This window comes from Zingiber officinale, chromosome 9A, assembly GCF_018446385.1.
Source record: "Zingiber officinale cultivar Zhangliang chromosome 9A, Zo_v1.1, whole genome shotgun sequence".
Lineage (NCBI taxonomy): Eukaryota > Viridiplantae > Streptophyta > Magnoliopsida > Zingiberales > Zingiberaceae > Zingiber > Zingiber officinale.
This window is the reverse complement of record NC_056002.1, coordinates 58,417,574-58,434,898: the sequence shown is the minus strand read 5'-3', so window position 1 is coordinate 58,434,898 and position 17,325 is coordinate 58,417,574. Positions and strand designations below refer to the sequence as shown.

At 33.3% G+C, this 17,325-nt stretch overlaps 2 protein-coding genes across 2 annotated transcripts; both read left to right on the top strand.

The window, feature by feature from the left end:
* The first annotated feature begins 729 nt into the window (after nucleotides 1-729).
* LOC122020551 (protein DETOXIFICATION 16-like) lies at nucleotides 730-8,140 on the top strand. The gene is made up of 8 exons (XM_042578526.1): nucleotides 730-1,146; nucleotides 2,569-3,113; nucleotides 5,100-5,186; nucleotides 5,400-5,456; nucleotides 5,530-5,768; nucleotides 6,877-6,995; nucleotides 7,098-7,184; nucleotides 7,979-8,140. The coding sequence occupies exons 1-8, from the start codon at nucleotides 838-840 to the stop codon at nucleotides 8,039-8,041; spliced, it is 1,506 nt and encodes a 501-aa protein (XP_042434460.1). The 5' UTR covers nucleotides 730-837; the 3' UTR covers nucleotides 8,042-8,140.
* Nucleotides 8,141-11,064: 2,924 nt separating this feature from the next.
* On the top strand, nucleotides 11,065-14,475 carry LOC122020405 (putative E3 ubiquitin-protein ligase SINA-like 6). The gene is made up of 2 exons (XM_042578327.1): nucleotides 11,065-11,539; nucleotides 13,614-14,475. Exons 1-2 carry the CDS (start codon nucleotides 11,243-11,245, stop codon nucleotides 14,298-14,300), a joined length of 984 nt encoding a protein of 327 aa, XP_042434261.1. The 5' UTR covers nucleotides 11,065-11,242; the 3' UTR covers nucleotides 14,301-14,475.
* Nucleotides 14,476-17,325: the final 2,850 nt, after the last annotated feature.

Sequence of the window (17,325 nt, the reverse complement as noted above, 5' to 3'; positions counted from 1 at the left end):
AACCTCCAGTTAAGACTTTCAATTGTCTGATCATCAGTTAAGACTTTCTTAATTAAGTATCTAATCTTCTCTTAACTTACTTTTCTCTCACACACATTATGAAACATCGAAATTCAAGCTCAAATCAATCTAAACTTAATCAATTTTGTCGACCACTATCCAAAAATAATTGCACCTACCTAAAATAGGGCAGCATTAATAAAATTAAAATTGTTCATCACTACGTTTATATCAGAGTGTTTAGGGTTTTGGAATTATCAAAAAGCGTACAGTAGTGGTTTTCCCTAAAGGGCGTCCTTAATTTTCAAAATACCCTCCCTTTCAACTTTAAATAAAAAAAAATTAATTTCAACCAAATTGAATCAAACTATAAAAAAATCATATAAAAGTCATTGATAACCTAAAATGTTTTTTAAAAATTATTTTTAATGACATAAAATAAAATTATTGTATAATTTTTTAATAACTTCCTTTTGTATTTTTGAACTTTTTTTATCAAAATTTACTTTTAAAAAAAAAATGAATAAATTTAGAAGATTATTATAAGTTTAATCACGTATTTTTTTTTTTTTTAAAAATAAGTATTTTAATGACTTTTATATTAAACTCATTAACAAAATAATTATTATTTATTTATTTTTTTTACCAGTTAGGATAAATTTTTAGGTCAATTCTCATCTCAAAATTGTCCAACTCCTTACTTATCTTCCTCGTGCAAGGGAAGGGCAGTTTCTTTTATAGTAGCTTGTGCGGCTTGGCAACATATTAATCAAATAATAAAATTAAAATGCCCAATTACCATGGGATCGTCTGCGCTCTCTCTCTCGATCGGGTCGCATGGAAGAAGATATCTCCCTTTTATTGCTTCCAGTAGAACCCTCGGAGAGGGATTCTTGCTCCAATGGAGGAAGAGGAACGAGAGAGATCTTCTTCCGTTCTCACTGCTTTCGCTTTCCGAACGACGCCGACGCGGTTGCCGAGGTGAAGCGCCTCCTCTCCCTGGCGGGGCCTCTCATCGCCACGAGCCTCCTCCAATATTCCATTCAGGTGATCTCCGTCATGTTTGTCGGCCACCTCAGTGAGCTCTCTCTGTCCGGCGCCTCCATGGCCACTTCTTTCGCCAACGTCACAGGATTCAGTGTGCTGGTACGTTTCTTCTCTTCCCCTCATCCTCTTCTTTGTGTCCCCTTGATTCGATGGTTTCAGTGAAAGCTGTCGATTTCATTTACTTCATAATTTATGTATTGTTTTGGCTGAATTGCAATGATATGGTCGCCTTCCCCTGTTTCGATTGAATATGTGAATACAAAAAAAACGACCTTTTGATTTTGTCTTACATGCCATAAGATTCGGTTGTTAAGCTGGTTTAGTGCAATTTATTTAGGGGACTCATTTGGGCAAAAATCAAAAGACGCTCCTAGTTATCGTCTTCATCAAAAGGGCGCAAAACAAAACAAAAAAGTCAAAATAGCTTTCCATCATATTTCTCACCATACCCCTACACCTCGTGCACTAAAAAAATTCACCCGCCCTCCCTTGCTTCCGTCCCTGGTAGTAGGTACGGTGTAGTTGCTACAACGTGTCAAAGAAAATTGTTTTTCTTTAGTTCAACTTGGTCAAAAATACTTTACGTAGAACACTTTTATATATAAAAAAAGATCTTTATCAACTTGGTTAAATTTTCTTAAATTTGATTAAAATTGCTTTAACATGATTAAAATCATCGTATAATGTTTTTATGATGGTTTTGATCATGTTGAATTGATTTTGATCAATTTTAAACAATTTTAACTAAGTTGCTAAAGAATTTTTTGATATGAAAGTGCTTAAAGTGTAGTATTTATGACTAAGTTGAACTAGTTTATTTTAACGCATTGTGGTAGCTACTCTATACATATAGGTATTTTTGGATGAGAAATATGTTGAGGCTCAGTTTTAACTTTTTTTGAAAACGGATTGCCCTGACAAAAACAATAATTAGAGGTACCCTTATGATTTTTACTTGATTCTTTTTGTAATAGAAGGGGCAAATTACGTAATAAAGAGAACATTGATTATGGCTTGTTGTTCTTCCTTCCTCATCTCTCATGAGGTACTTATTCTTCCTCGGATCTCAGAATATTTCTGATAACACTTGATGGTACCGACCACCCTATATATTAGTGACAACAATACTGCAACAACAAAATAAGTCAAACACACAAAAGGATTTACCTTGAAAAATTCCTTGATGGATCAAGGATAAGAAAACTGTTGTATAAAAATATTCCACTAATAAATACGGGAGAGTCTGTTATAGTTTTACTCCATAGTCATTGTGCATGAAGAGGGGAAAACACTAAACTAAGCCACTATATTGGAACCACATAAAATACTTCAATCTAGAGCAATTGATTGACTTGTACACATTGCTTACTTCTAAGAATTCTAAAGCTATTGGGCTTACCTTTTTAAGAGTACTTATAAGTAAACATTCGGCCGTTGCATATGACTTTGTTCTTCATAGTGTCATCTTTTCAATGGTTCATCAGTTGAAACTTTCTGATCCTTCTCTTCCAATATAACAAGTTGGGAATGGCGAGTGCATTGGACACCTTGTGCGGACAGGCCTATGGTGCAAAAGAATTTCATATGCTTAGTGTTCATTTTCAAAGGGCAATGTTCATACTTCTATTCGCGAGTATACCTTTAGCCCTCATTTGGACCTACACAAGACAAATTCTTATTGCAGCTGGTCAAAATTCAGAGATATCAGCTGAAGCTGGATCATATGCTCATTGGTTAATCCCAAGCCTTTTTGCCTATGGTTTGCTTCAATGCCTTGTTAAATTTCTGCAAACGCAGAACATAGTGATTCCGATGCTTATAAGCTCAGGAGTTATTGCAGTCTTCCACATTCTAATATGCTGGGTTTTAGTTTACATGTTTGGCCTTGGCGGCAAGGGTGCTGCACTTGCTACCACCATATCGTATTGGATAAATGTTCTTCTTTTAGCAATATATGTCAAATTTTCTCAAGCTTGCAAGGAGACATGGACAGGCTTTTCAAAAGAGTCACTCAAAGATGCATTTGACTTTCTAAGACTTGCGGTTCCTTCGGCTTTTATGGTCTGGTGAGTCCCTTCAATAGGTCCTTCCACAAACTTTTGTTGCCCATGGCATCAACTCAATTTTAGCAACAAAGTTTATCGTAAAAAACGGATGACAAGGATGTACCATTTAGGTAGTTGGTGTCATGGTCTGTGATCTCCAAGAAGTTTCGGAGAGTTGCAACATTTTGAATTTTTCTAAAATACCCCAACATTCTTCATTAATCTTGTAGAATAATCTAGATAAGTGTTGTAGGAGAGTTTCTAGAATTCTCCATTAGAAATAGCTTCAAGAATATTCTAGAGACTTAATTTCCACTGTGGGATTCCTTAGATCTTAACCGTTCATTCTTATAGGTTGACCTCTTCATTTGTAGATCGTCCAATTTTGTATCCAAGATCCTTTGCTTCTTTGAGTTAGGTTTACTTAGTGTCTCACAAGTAAGAACATCTAAGTGCCGCACGATGCTATTATCTGAAGAATTCAATACATGACACTCCAACTTAGAAACATCACCTGCAAGTGTACAACTCTTCACAAAAACCCAACTCCTCCTTCCTATGGTCCTTTGCAAAAGCATGTTTTAATTAATCCAAGGCCCTTCTTTAATATCCTCAACAAACTTCGCCTTCCTATGGTTATAAGTCACCTTGGCACTATTCACTGTTCTTACTGTAGAGACCCAATTCTGATCACAATTGCCATCAAGAGCATGGAGTGAAATAATCCTAGCCATTGTATTAGAAGAAAAAGTGCCGTCAGAGCTCCAATGTCCCAGGAACCAAGGTTTAAAATCGAGAGTCGTGTCGAAGTTTTGGTCTTTGACCAAAACGACAGTGTTTCAATATCGTACTAACATTTTGATATATGATGCTGGTGGCGAATTCGAGGTTAAAGGTTAAAGAGCTCAATAAGAAATAGAAGAAGATAACAACATTATGTTAATTCATCTTGCCCTCTATTATAACATGCCAAGGGGTGTTGAGTATTAGAATGACATGATACTTATCAACATGATTAACACAGTGACACATAAGGTATTGTTTGTGTTGAATAGTTTCAAGTTTTGGTAATTTATTGGAATGATATGGTTCAATCGTGCTGCCCGGTACACAGTACGAGATTTCAAACTATGCCAAGAACTATTACTTATCAACTTAGATACCTTCTTGATATTTAAGTTAGCCACCGTGTTGTAGGAATTGGATCAAACCATGGATCATCCCAACAACATAATTTTTCCTATGATTTCTCCTCCCTTTTTACACCTGAATCCAAGGACCCCAAAGGTGTTAGAGATCTTCTCCTTAACTAGCCTATATCAAAAGAACAAGCCTCCCTCACTCTCGACTGTCCTATCCACCTCAGAGCCTAACTTTGTCTCCACACTCACTGCTTCTACGGCCATTTTTATCCAGAACTAGGAATGTTTTTGTAAATGGGCCTCTCTTGGTTCCACTGCCTCACTCTCTTGTCGCCTACTTTACCTCGATTGGTTGCCTTCATCTCAGTTTGTGCACGTGCGCCACTCCATGCAAAGAGGATATATTGCTTGTTCTTCATCCCAGTTTGATGCTACCCCTTAGTGCGTCATCCACTAATTAATCCTCCACTTCCAGTGAGCTATATGATCCCTGGTGCAACTTCCACATCACCACTAGAGCAACAACTATGAAAGAGTTTAACATCTCTTGCTCGGGAGCGATCATCTCTTTGACATCCTTACCCCTCACTTTTGAGAGGAGTTGGTTAATCATCTTACCACCACCTTCATTTTCGCTTGAAGTTTGCTGCTACTATTGCATCCTCTCCATCCACAAACTTATGAACTCTTGTAATAATTTAAAGATTAATCCAACTTTGGACTAGAAATAGTGATTTACATGTGAAATATGTGATCTTTAGGTGGTTCTGAAAAAAAAAGGTCTTGTTTAAATATCAAGTGATTTACATTCATATTCATTTTTCAAATGATTTACTAAAAACTGTCTTCATGTATAATGTTGAAGCTTGGAGTATTGGTCGTTCGAGATGGTAGTTCTCTTATCTGGTCTTCTTCCTAATCCAAAGCTGGAAACATCTATTTTGTCAATCAGGTTAGGAACACAATTTTACTGTAATTGCTCGATCCAAAATTCTTGAGCTAGTATTTCTGAAATTTGAGGCCTTAAACTAGATGGGGTTCCTTCACTTGGGAGTATAGTTGTCCTTGGATTTGTCAAACATTTTTCGTATATGTTTTGTCTAAAAATGCTTTGCTTAGGTTCTTCCTGTTTCAGTTGCATTGCTAACACAGAATATTTTGCCAGCCTCAGTACAATGTGGATGGTTTACATGATTCCCACTGGTCTCAGCAGTGCAGTAAGGTCTGCTGTTTAGTTTATCTTCTCACTGTGGTGATGTAGCTCTTTCAAAACTTTCACATGCTCAAATTTTTAGTATAAGAGTCGCAAATGAATTGGGCGCGGGGCAACCACAGGCTGCAAGCTTGTCAGTATGCATTGTTAGTATCCTAGCCATCACAGAAGGTTTGGCCGTTGCAATAATCACCATTCTGGTTCGCAATGTCTGGGGTTACTTGTATAGCTATGAAGATGATGTTGTACAATATGTGTCAACGATGATGCCAGTTCTTGCCGCATCTGACTTCATGGATGGAATACAATGCACGCTTTCAGGTATTCACACTGAAATGAATCCCAATGCTCAGCCATTTTTGTGTGTATTTGTTTACATTATTGTGCATACTATACTTAAAAACCTAGAGATGCATCAAATCATGTTGGAAGAAAATTAAGAAGGTGTCCCTTATTATCATTATCATCAAAAGACCTCTCAATTTTGAAAAATAAAAATAAAATAATGCCTCACGTATAATTTTTTTATCCAAAATAATCTTATGTGCTCCACCTTGGTGTTGTTTTGATAGCTTTGGGCAAAATGGCTCCAAAGTGATGTTATTTTATACAAAGTAGCTCCAAGGTGAAGCACAAAGGTCTATTTTTACTAGTAAATTATAAGTAGAGGTATATTTTGAGTAGTAAATTATAAGTGGGACGTTGTTTTGAAATTTTTGAAAAGAGGGGTATCCTTTTGACCATATGAATAAAAAAGGATGCTTTTTTGATTTTCTGTCAATCATGTTGTTAGACCAACATGTAATTTTTAAGGGATAATTTGTAGAGTTGTAAATGAGCCAAGCTGAGTCAAACTTTGTTATGTTTAAGTTTGTGTAATAAGGTAACTGAGTCAAGCAAGTCGAGTCTAAAATGAATCAAACCGCTGAAATGGTTGATCAAGCTTGGCTTGGTTCTTTTTTACAAGTTTATTTATATATTATTGAGCTTTCAATTCAAACTTGTTTGATTATATAAAAGTTTTACTTTTTTTAGTTTGTTTGATTGGTTGTTAAGCTTGATAATACAAGTTTGTTTGATCATTTTGAAAATTTTTATGTTTATTTACTATGTTCATAAGAGTTTTGTTAATGAACATAGATCACAAACTTTATTCTTGAACTTTGTTCATGAACACTTTACAATCTTTGTTCATAAACATTAACAATCTCAACACAAATGTGTTCAAGTTTATTCATTTAGTTTAACAAGTTTAAACTTGTTCATTTAATTGACTTTGTGTGTATTGAACGAATATAAACAAGTTTTTATCAATGCGAACACCAAGTTTGTTCACGAATGTTTGGTTCATTTGTAGCCCTAATAATTTGGTACACGATGATTTATTTAAGTTACAACATTATTTTTTGTACTTTAATGAAAATCGCAGGTGCTGCTAGAGGATCTGGTTGGCAGAAATTTTGTTCTTATGTCAATCTTGGGGCATATTATGTTGTTGGCATTCCTTCAGCAGTCATCTTTGCTTTCTTCTTGCATCTTGGTGGCAAGGTTGTCTGTCTACTCACTGAACTAATTTTTGTTTAGTAGGAGTCTGCATTAGCTTGAAAGTTTTTTTTCCCATATTGATATCGTCATGAGTAATTTCTTCAGGGACTCTGGTTGGGAATCATCTGTGCACTGCTTGTTCAAGTATCAGTTCTAGTCGCTGCAATCCTGCGCACCAATTGGGAACATGAAGTCTGTTTTTCCACTTGCTGAAACTCTAGGATCATATTTGCTTTTCTATATGATTTCGTTTCCCTTTTATCAGACATAAGGCCTATAGATGGAATCTCATATTACTATGTTAGTTGTTTTTTCTTTCAAATCTAAAGGATGCCCCTCATTATCATTTCCGTCAAAAAGGCACCTCTTATTTTGGCGTTGTTGTAACAGCTAAGTAGAACTTCTACAATGTGCTAGAGTAGTTACTATATTATAGAATAAAATTGCTTCAATTTGATCAAAATTACTATATATGGAACACTATTATATCAAAATGTTCTTTACTAAAATGGTTAAAATTGTCTAAACATGATCAAAATAACTTTAATTTGGTCAAAATCGGATATATTTTTATATGTAGTTATTGTTCATAATTGTTACAATTGTAGTAGTTATGTCATGACTGCAATAACTTGAAATAGCTATTGACAATAGTTGCTATAATAGTTTTGAATTGATTTTGATCAAATTGAAGTGATCTTAATCAAATTAAAGTAATTTGAATTAAGTTGGTAAATAATATTTTGATATAATAGCTCTATGTTGCGTCTATGTATTGTAATTTTGATTAAGTTGAGTCGGTTTACTATAACATGGTGTAGTAATTATGTCATATCTACTATAACAGCACTAGAATAACGGTATTTTTAAGTTTAAAAAAATATGTTGGAGCTCTGTTTTAACTTCTTTTTTTTAGAAGAAATACAGATTTGTGCAACAATTATATTAATTATGTTTTTCCTCCTAATTGTATGCATTCTTTGCAGGCCAAAAAGGCAAGGGGAAGTCTTTACATTGCAGCTGTTCACCAGGACCAGAATTCCAATTAACTTCACATGAAACATTGTATTGCTTACAAGTCATTGCAATGATGTGGATCAAGTCCTGAAACTCTTATTTTTCTGAACTCAATGAGTTTCAATTCAATATCTGGAGACTTAGCTGTATTTTAGGAGGGTAAATATGAATTTGTTGCTAAATATGACATGACAAAACTCTCGAACGTCATTCCTAAAGTTTGAAATACTTAAGAACATTGGAAACTTAGCTGCTGTTGTGTGAATATCATTGGCCTTACGCTCCAATTCTACTGCCCTTGTTTGGGACCGGTTCACTCCCAAACTGAACCGTGCATTTAGATAGCAACGTCATGACGCCTGTGGCTTGTTGAAATAGTGCGGTTGGCTTTCAAGAATGCCTTCTTGGGGTAAATTTTATCTAGAGCTCAGTTAAAATCGAATTGAGTTAATTTTTTTTTAATAAATTGAACTGAATAAAGTTTTTAAAAAATTGAACAAATGGCATCGATAAAATATTATTTAATTTGGTTAAAAATTAAATTAATTATTTTTAAAAATAAAATTCAGTTTTAATATTAAAAAATAGGGTTTAAAATTTTCATTTTATTTAAAAATTTAATTTTAAAATGAAAATCGAACCGAATTAATAGTTTAGGACAAAAATTGAAATTCTAAATAAATCGAATCAAATTTTAAAATTTGATTGGTATTCAATTTATTTGATTTAATTGAATTTTTACTCACCGCAGTTCTATTATATTTTTCTTTCATGGATGGCCTTTGATCCCATTTTCTATACACAAATAAGAACATATACTATATGTTTGCTCCGTCTACATCTCTTTAATTGGTAATACTTCATAGTAGATATCTTCCTTCCTTGAGGTCGTAGAAGTTTATGAAGCATCTTAGTTTTTATTTCCACCCCATGTGTCTTGATGAGCACATATCCATTTCATATGCTTAGGCAATCTCTTATTGTCAATGTCTTTCCTATGCACCGACGGGTATATGTATTGTTTTGGTATTTTACTTTTCGCCCATATTTATTTGGATGAGCATAGTGCCATTCGGTGTGTTTGTTTTACCTTGGATGTCTTCTCTAAGCTCTTATGAGTAGGGGTGAGTATTCAGTTAATTCGGTCCATAAATTAATCGAAAACTGATTTAGTATTGATTAACTGAATTAAATCAAAATTTTATTAAAACTGAATTAACTGAATCAGTTATTTCAGTTAAGAATTAACTAAATTTATTTAAAATAATAATAAAAAAAATTTATATAAAATTAATATCAAATTAACCGAATTAATCGAATGCTCACCCCTACTTATGAGTCCATGAACGATCTTGATTTTCATTTTCAATCTCGTATACTTACATAAGCACATATACTACTCAAACGTGTGATGTCTCATCATGGATGGAGCAAAAATTTAAGTTTGTTAAGAGTGCATTAAATGTCTAGGGGTCACGTTAGGAGTTATCTGTACTTTTTGAACTTATTTGGTGGTCGGAATATGAAGTCAGAATGTCCATCACAGAATTAATTAATCTCAAGAGTTGGGCAAAAAAAAGAATGACACTAGCAACTTAGAAAATTTATAATTAAAGTTTATACTTATTCATAAATTTTGTAAAATTATAGATTACTATATTAAAATATGATTAGAATAAAGATAGAGTAATAAATTTGTAATTAAAAGTTTTATAAATCATTTATAAACTTTATTTTATAACAAATAAATTCATTAATATTCAAGTTTATTTATTTGATATATTTTTAATATTAAATAAATATAAAATGACTTCTTATCCAATTAAGTGTTAAATATTTTCATTAATGTACCTAATCTTTGAAAATTGGACCCAAAATCAAAAACGTTATTTTTTTTTTCAAATAATCAAAGGGACTTTTCTTTTTTATTTTATCAAAAACGACCAACTAGTTATTTAGTTATTTATGTACTGTTATTTAACTATCCTCTCATACACTATTCTCATTATTATCTCTTATCTAAATTCTATATCGATCGAGCTGGTAGTAACTACGATTTCAGAATGATTACAATATAAATGTTAAGTGAGCATGTCAAATTCAGATTATAATAATTATGATTTTGTAATAGCTATAATGTAAATAATATGTGAACATGATTGAATCCAAGTTGTAATAAATATAAAATTATATAGACTATAATGCTAATATTTTTAAATAGATTAAATATCATTATAATAACTATGAAACTATAGTTTGTATACAGTAAATTGTAACGTGACAATTCACCCATTGATTTAATATTTAGATGAGGGATAATAATAATCGTATATTAGAGTGAGTAATTATATATGGAGTTGAATACTCTTTTTATTTAAAATGTTTTTAAAAAATGTGTCTTTTGATTATTTAAAACATAAGGGCGCTTTTCTAATTGTTTGCCCTTCAAAATTTACAAAATTTATAAGATTTTTTTTAAAAATTATTATTATTATTATTTTATTTTTTTTATGTGTATTTTTTTTTTTTTTTGATAATTTAGATATCCAATCCTTTTATCCAACCTTACACTCCAACTAATATTAGAGGTGATGCATTGTATCTGAAAATTTATGAGTCCTGATCCTCTAATCCGTAATTTCTAGTTTTTTTTTTATCTCTTCCATAATTTACATATTAGATCATGGTCGAAATTCAATTAAAATTAATTATGATCTCCTTTGTATTCATTTTTTTCATCTAAATTATAATTTTCCATCAAGTCAAGTCCGCCACGATGAGCAAGCCACCTCTTGCTCGGCATTCATCCATCGTCGGTGGCTTTTAGTCACCTGACTCGAATCAAAATTATAAATTATAGTTTTCAATTAAATCAGGCGACTGAAGGCCGTCATGATGAGCGGGCCATCCTTTACTCCACACTACATAGATCGTCCATTGTCGGTGGTTCCAATCACCTCAACTCAAAATTATAATCTAAATGAAAAATAAATTTTAAAAAAATTACAGTCAATTTTAATCAGATTCGATCATGATTTAACATATAAATTATGGAAGGGGCTGGGAAACAATCCGAGATCGTGGATCAGCTAATCTGGACTCTGAAATTTACCACGGGCGCTTTGATATTTTCGGACTTAGCACTGAAATTTTGATGACTTTTATTTACTTCCGTATGAAATGTAATTTGGGGAAAATGTTGCCCTAGAGAGTAGAGGAAAGGCGAGGAGATCATGGCGAGATTCTCGTTGGAGGAGGGTAACGCCGAGAGAAGGAAGAGGAGCAGGGTAGGAAGATGGGAAGAAGAGGCCTGCAGTAAGAGGGGAGAGGACAGTGAATTGGGGGAAGGAGACGATCAAGAGCGGACGGGCATCGACGAGCATGAAATAGGACTGGAGGGAGCTGAGGATGAGGCCATTTGCCATGAAAGAGGCGAGTCTTCTGGAGATGCTGGCGTCTGCGTTCGGATCGATCCAGATGTTCTTGATTGCTCCATCTGCTTTGAACCCTTGCAGCCTCCAATTTTTCAGGTTTGGCTTTCACAAGTTTTGTGTTGGTTTCAATGGCCTTTGTGGAGGAGACGAGGGTGAGTTTCCTTGATTTCTTAAATTAGGTCTGTAAATCGAAAGGGCAATGTTGCAACAAGAATAATTTGAGGACTTGAATTTTGATGATATAGTTTCCTTTGCTTTATCTGCAGAAAAAAATTTGAGCTTTGCTTCATGTTTTTGATTTATAGGTCAATAGAACACCAGTTAGTTGTATTTTCCTTATCATTTCATACCAAATTTGGAAGTAGTGTTTCCCAATTGGCAAAAGAATGTATTTAGTGGTGAGAGCAATTCAAGTTAAGCAAGTTGATATGAATACTCTTAATCTAGGGTTGTAAATGAGCCAAGCCAAGTCAAACTTAGTTGTGTTCAATCTTATTTGTTTACTTATCAAGCTTGTTTATTACAAACTTATTGCAGAACTCTAGCTTGTTCATGAACATTGTTCAAGTTTTCAATTGAGCTCAACTATCAACTTTGTTATTCTTATAATTTATATTAAATTTTTATTTATTCATGAAATTTATACTATTTCTTTATTTTTAATATATTATAAATACTAGATTCGGAAAGAACATAAAAAATCTACAAAATTGTTCATGAACAATTTTCATATATACTATTTTTGGCAATTAAATTTCATATAAGTTAATAAATAAGTTTATTCATAAATTGTTCATGAACATTTTCATGAATATTGTTGACGAACATTGTTCATGGACATTAACGAACGAAGCTTACTAGTGTTCAAGATTGTTTATTTTAAATATTTTTTTACAATTGAACGGACATAAACAAGCTTTCAAATCAAACACCAAGCTTGTTCATGAACCTCCAATTCATTTACAACCCTATGAATACTGCTGATTGGAGTTGGATCATTTTGAGACTAGTGAAATTAGAACTAATAGTTGATTGACAAGTGTTCCAGAAGGTGTAGAATCAAGGTGGCAAATGGCGAATACGCTCGCCCTCAGCGCCCCTGCCAACCCGTCCTAGGGCCAACACAGAGGAGGTAAATCACGAGCAGCTACTAGCCTTGAGAATAGTGACTAAGATAAGGGAGGTATTTACCTCGGCTATGCCAAGATTCAAACCCCAAATCTCATGGTGGCAACACTTCATGTGCTAGCCACTAGACCATCTCGAGGGGACAAAAGGTGTAGAATCAAGAAGAAAGAGATGGTGTATTGAAATTGGTGAATTGCAGATGCAAAAATAACGAGGAGGAAGATATAGATGGCCAAACCCTAAATAAACTGCACCAATAGGGCAAAATTTTGGCCCTTCTGGTATTCATGCTTCCACATTTAACATAACTAGCAAAGACCTAATGTAAGATTAATGTGCAGTCATTTTGCTTTCCAACAACTAATAAAACCTTGGTTTGTGTGTTCTACCACTTTAGCTTTAAATTCATGATTCTATCATAACTTTAAGCTCTATAAGGTAATAGCTTGTGGATTGAAATCACATTTATATAGTTTGCTTTATTTTCAGCTTTTAACTGTCGAATTTATCTTATTCTTTTGATAAGAGAAACATTTTATTTGATCTTTCCTAGTAATAGTGTACATCCAGTTTAGTACTCTCCTCTCTGCTATAGTAATGAACTGTGTTTTCATTGCTAAAGACGTAAATTCAGAAGGCAATTGATTTTACTTCAATTGTGTAAAATTTTCCTTATATCCTAATGAACACATTGTAATATGAACGAGCTAGTTATCCAAGACATTTAAGCCAACAACTACAGTGTATATTGCCACAATTGAGTTGTTGATTACTTGCTTGTTATGTATTCTTTCTCTTAAATGCTAGTTAGTATTAAAGAGTTTATTCAAATTGTTAGTTTCTATATTCTAGCTTTTAGACATTCTACTTTTGTTTCTTATACCACCACACACCAAATTTGTCATCTTCTACTATCGAAAGAAGCAGCTGTTTTTTAACTATTTGATATATATGATTTGCTGTCGTAGTTCCTAATCTAGTTTTTAAACTGTTGATTTTACAATTATATGATGCTATTTGCCCATCTGTCAAATTTTTTCAGTGCCAAAACGGCCATGTTGCATGTCCTTCTTGCTGCTCCAAGCTCTCAAACAAATGCTACTTATGTTCTCACACAATTCGTTACAGTCGCTGTCTTATACTTGAAAAGGTGATAGAATCCATTAAATTCTCTTGTAATTACGAAAAATATGGCTGCAACAGAACCATGCCTTATACAGAGAAACATGCTCATGAAGAAGCATGCAGCTACGCTCCATGTTTCTGCCCTGTCAGTAAGTGTTACTTTGATGGGTCAAGAGAAATGCTGTCTGCTCACTTTATTAATGAACATACACCATATGTGAGATTTAAATACGACCAAGTCTTCAAGGTTGAACTGCATGAACCGCTTGGGATGGACCCATTTCGAGCCTTGTATGGAGACGATGGCCATCTTTTCCTCCTCCTCAACGACAGTTTTGCAGGTCCGGGTAATCAGCTTTCTATGGTTTGCTTCAGGCCTAAATCTCTCAAATTGGAATTCTCGTACAAGCTTACCGTGGAGAGACATGATTCTGACTGTGCTAGTTGCCTCAAATTTAAGTCATCGGCTACCGATATCACTGAGTGGCATGGGTCTTACCCAAGGAATGTTTTTCTGATGGTTCCCTCTGGTTTTTGTACCCCTAAAAGGATGATCGCTGTGGATGTTTGTATACGGAAGATAAAACATACTGCAGCGACGTAATTAGTTACATGGAAGGTTTTTAGTTGTATAAGTTAGTTGCTTATCCAATATTAGTGTAATCTTATATGTACAAGAAACAAATGCTTTATGTGGGTTGACAGTGTTGTAAAAAAACCTCATGCAATAGGCAATGTGTGCATTATGTAAGAACTGAGCAAGACGCACTTGGAGTTCACATAGTGACTCGACGAGGTTGAGTATGAATGATGATGATTTAGCACGGCCAAGGTAACATGTTTAATGGCTTAGAGGTCTGATGGAGTCCCAAGAATATTAGATGAGATATTCAAGGGATTGTAGGACGAGAATCATTAAGGTGGTATTGGAGTAGTCATGAAGCTCGACTTATAGCGAAGTCACGTTGATCGGCTCAGTGGTTTGAGATCCAGCAAAAGATCAAAGAAAGACGGAATGAGATGATCCGAGGGATTATAAGACAAGGAGCATTGAGCTGTAGCGTTAATAATAATTGGAAGAAGTTGTACTATGTAGGTGGAACACGAAGGATGACAAGTGAAATAAATCAAGAGCTCGGTGCATTGAGGGATCTGAATATCCTAACAGGAGATGACTTTGGTGACCAAACCAAACTACAAAAATAAGTTCATAAGTGAGTTGAGAGTTGAAACATTTGTGACTCAGGAGAGGATAATTCTCAATTTAGTCGAGGTTCCAATCGCCAGAAAGAGAGAACAACATAACATATTCATTCTTGTCCAATATCAATGGACAAGAAGTTTCTCATCTATTTTGCACAAAAGCACCATTAAAACATATTATTACTTTTAAAATTTCTTTATTGCAACAACTATTTATTGTAAAATAAAAAACAGTGTTCTTCAATTAACATAATAAATAATAAATGTCTTCTTCCATGTAGCACGTGTTTCTCCTCTCAAAGGCGGGATTTTGCAGGCTTAAACAAGGCAATCCTTCTGTTGTTGGTTTGCTGTGTCGGTCTCGCGTTCGTCTCCTGAAGCATAACGATAGAAAACACCATAACTACGATATCTTAATTATGATATCTAAGTAAACAAAAAGAAAGAAAAAGTGTAAATTTTATTAAGATGATTATATTCGATGTGCTCACATTGTTCACTGCCTCTCTTAGTAGCTGTATCTGTTCCAATGAAATTGTCCTTGCCTGAAAATTAAAAATAATAATAAATCATCTTAATATTTTTTAATAAAAAATAAGATAACATTGCTATAATATGTTAAAAGTAAATAAATTTAAATTAATCAAAATTATTACATGTTTGATAATGGTTCAAGTGGAGTCTGGATCCTCTGGACCGCTTTTTGTGGTCCAGGGGATGGTCCCTAAGCATCCATTGGTGGAATGCATGGTCCCCACTTATAAAATAGGTAGGGACCATTCATCCCCATCAATGAATGCTTAGAGACCATCCCCTGGACCGCAAAAAGCGATCTAGAGGATATGCTCTCATTCAAGTGACACCTTGAGTGGAGGGAGGGAGTCCCGCTCCGATCCTAATATTTAGGAGGCCCAGGGCACAACGATAAAAATAGACCATAAATTTTTTTTAATAAAATAAAAATCACAATGACTTCTTCTAATTTTTCTAGATGTAAAATCATTTATAATATTATTAATTTTAAGATTTTTTTAGAAGAAAAATGATATGCAGAGGGCAAAAATCTTAGAGAAAAATCTAGGGATAGATACATAAAGTGATGATGCCCACAAAAGTAAAAATGATGGGTTATGAATTTATATGTCTATCCCTGAATATTTCCCTAAGATTTTTTTCCCTTTGCATATCATTACTCTTTCTTTTTTTTTTCAATAGATAAAATTACTAACTCATTCAATCTCTCTTGCAACATTGTTGATCCTAGCGTAACAAGCATAGTCAATAATATTTTGAGAAACTTCTTTTAGTTGATCCTAGGGTAACAAACATAGTCAATAATATTTTGTAAGCAGTTGTAACATTAGGATAACAATCTATATTTTTTACAAAATAAAAAATATCAACGGTCGATATTTTCTCATTTGGTAAAGTCAGTTATAATATTGTTAATTCTATAAACAAATCATCTAACTCAACATCTAATAAATTGTCATGTGTAAAAATAGATATCAAATTAACACAATATTTTCTCAACTCATCATTATCCAATAATTTTAATATTTTCGAATCAAACAAAAAACTTAATATATTTTCATTTCATCAAATCTACATTTCAAAGAAGAAATTGTCATGTTTACAACAATCACAAAATAATTAATTCTAAAAGATTCTTCGGGTGATAGTGAAATTTCATCTTCTTTCTCATCAAATTATTTTATTTGAAAATACAACGTTTTATTGAAAATATTAGCTCTATATTCATATCAGATACAAGACTTTTAGTAATAGACAAACTTATTGAAAAACCATCATTCCTATACTTTTCAAAATATGATATTACACCATCTAATTGTTTCATACCAGAATCAATGCATATAGATTTTGATTGTAACTTCTTACTTATCATGTTTATAGCAAATAAAATATCATACCAAATAACCATATCAAGTAAAAATTCAAAACCTTTAATTGAGTTAACTATACTTTCAACTTCACTCTTAGACTTTACATCATCACAAATGTTATATAACTCTAATAAAACACTTCACACTTCACTAGCCTGAAATCTAATCACTTGAACACTTTTAATATGACTTTCCCAACGCATATTTCAAAAAGATGTAGCAGTTAATCCTTTCACATTATCAAGTAAAACTTTCCATCTTTTAGGAGAACTTGAAAACAATGTATATATGCATTGGATTACTCCAAAAAAAAAAAAATGAAACAACTTTAACACAAGAATGTGCGATATCATTAAGAGTCAAATTAAGACTATGACAAGCACATGACATGTATAACGCTCTTGGGTTTATTTCAAGCAACCTCTTTTGAACTCCTTGGGGGTTTCCTTTTATATTAGAACCATTAATGTAACCTTGACCTCTAATATTTTCAATACTAAGATCAAGTGATTTTAACATATT

Coding starts and splice junctions, on each gene's coding strand:
- LOC122020551 (XM_042578526.1), top strand. CDS start 838: ATGGAAGAAGATATCTCCCTTTTATTGCTTCCAGTAGAACCCTCGGAG. Junction 5,769..6,876: donor AATACAATGCACGCTTTCAG/GTATTCACACTG, acceptor TGAAAATCGCAG/GTGCTGCTAGAGGATCTGGT. Junction 6,996..7,097: donor TCTTGCATCTTGGTGGCAAG/GTTGTCTGTCTA, acceptor TAATTTCTTCAG/GGACTCTGGTTGGGAATCAT.
- LOC122020405 (XM_042578327.1), top strand. CDS start 11,243: ATGGCGAGATTCTCGTTGGAGGAGGGTAACGCCGAGAGAAGGAAGAGG. Junction 11,540..13,613: donor TGCAGCCTCCAATTTTTCAG/GTTTGGCTTTCA, acceptor AAATTTTTTCAG/TGCCAAAACGGCCATGTTGC.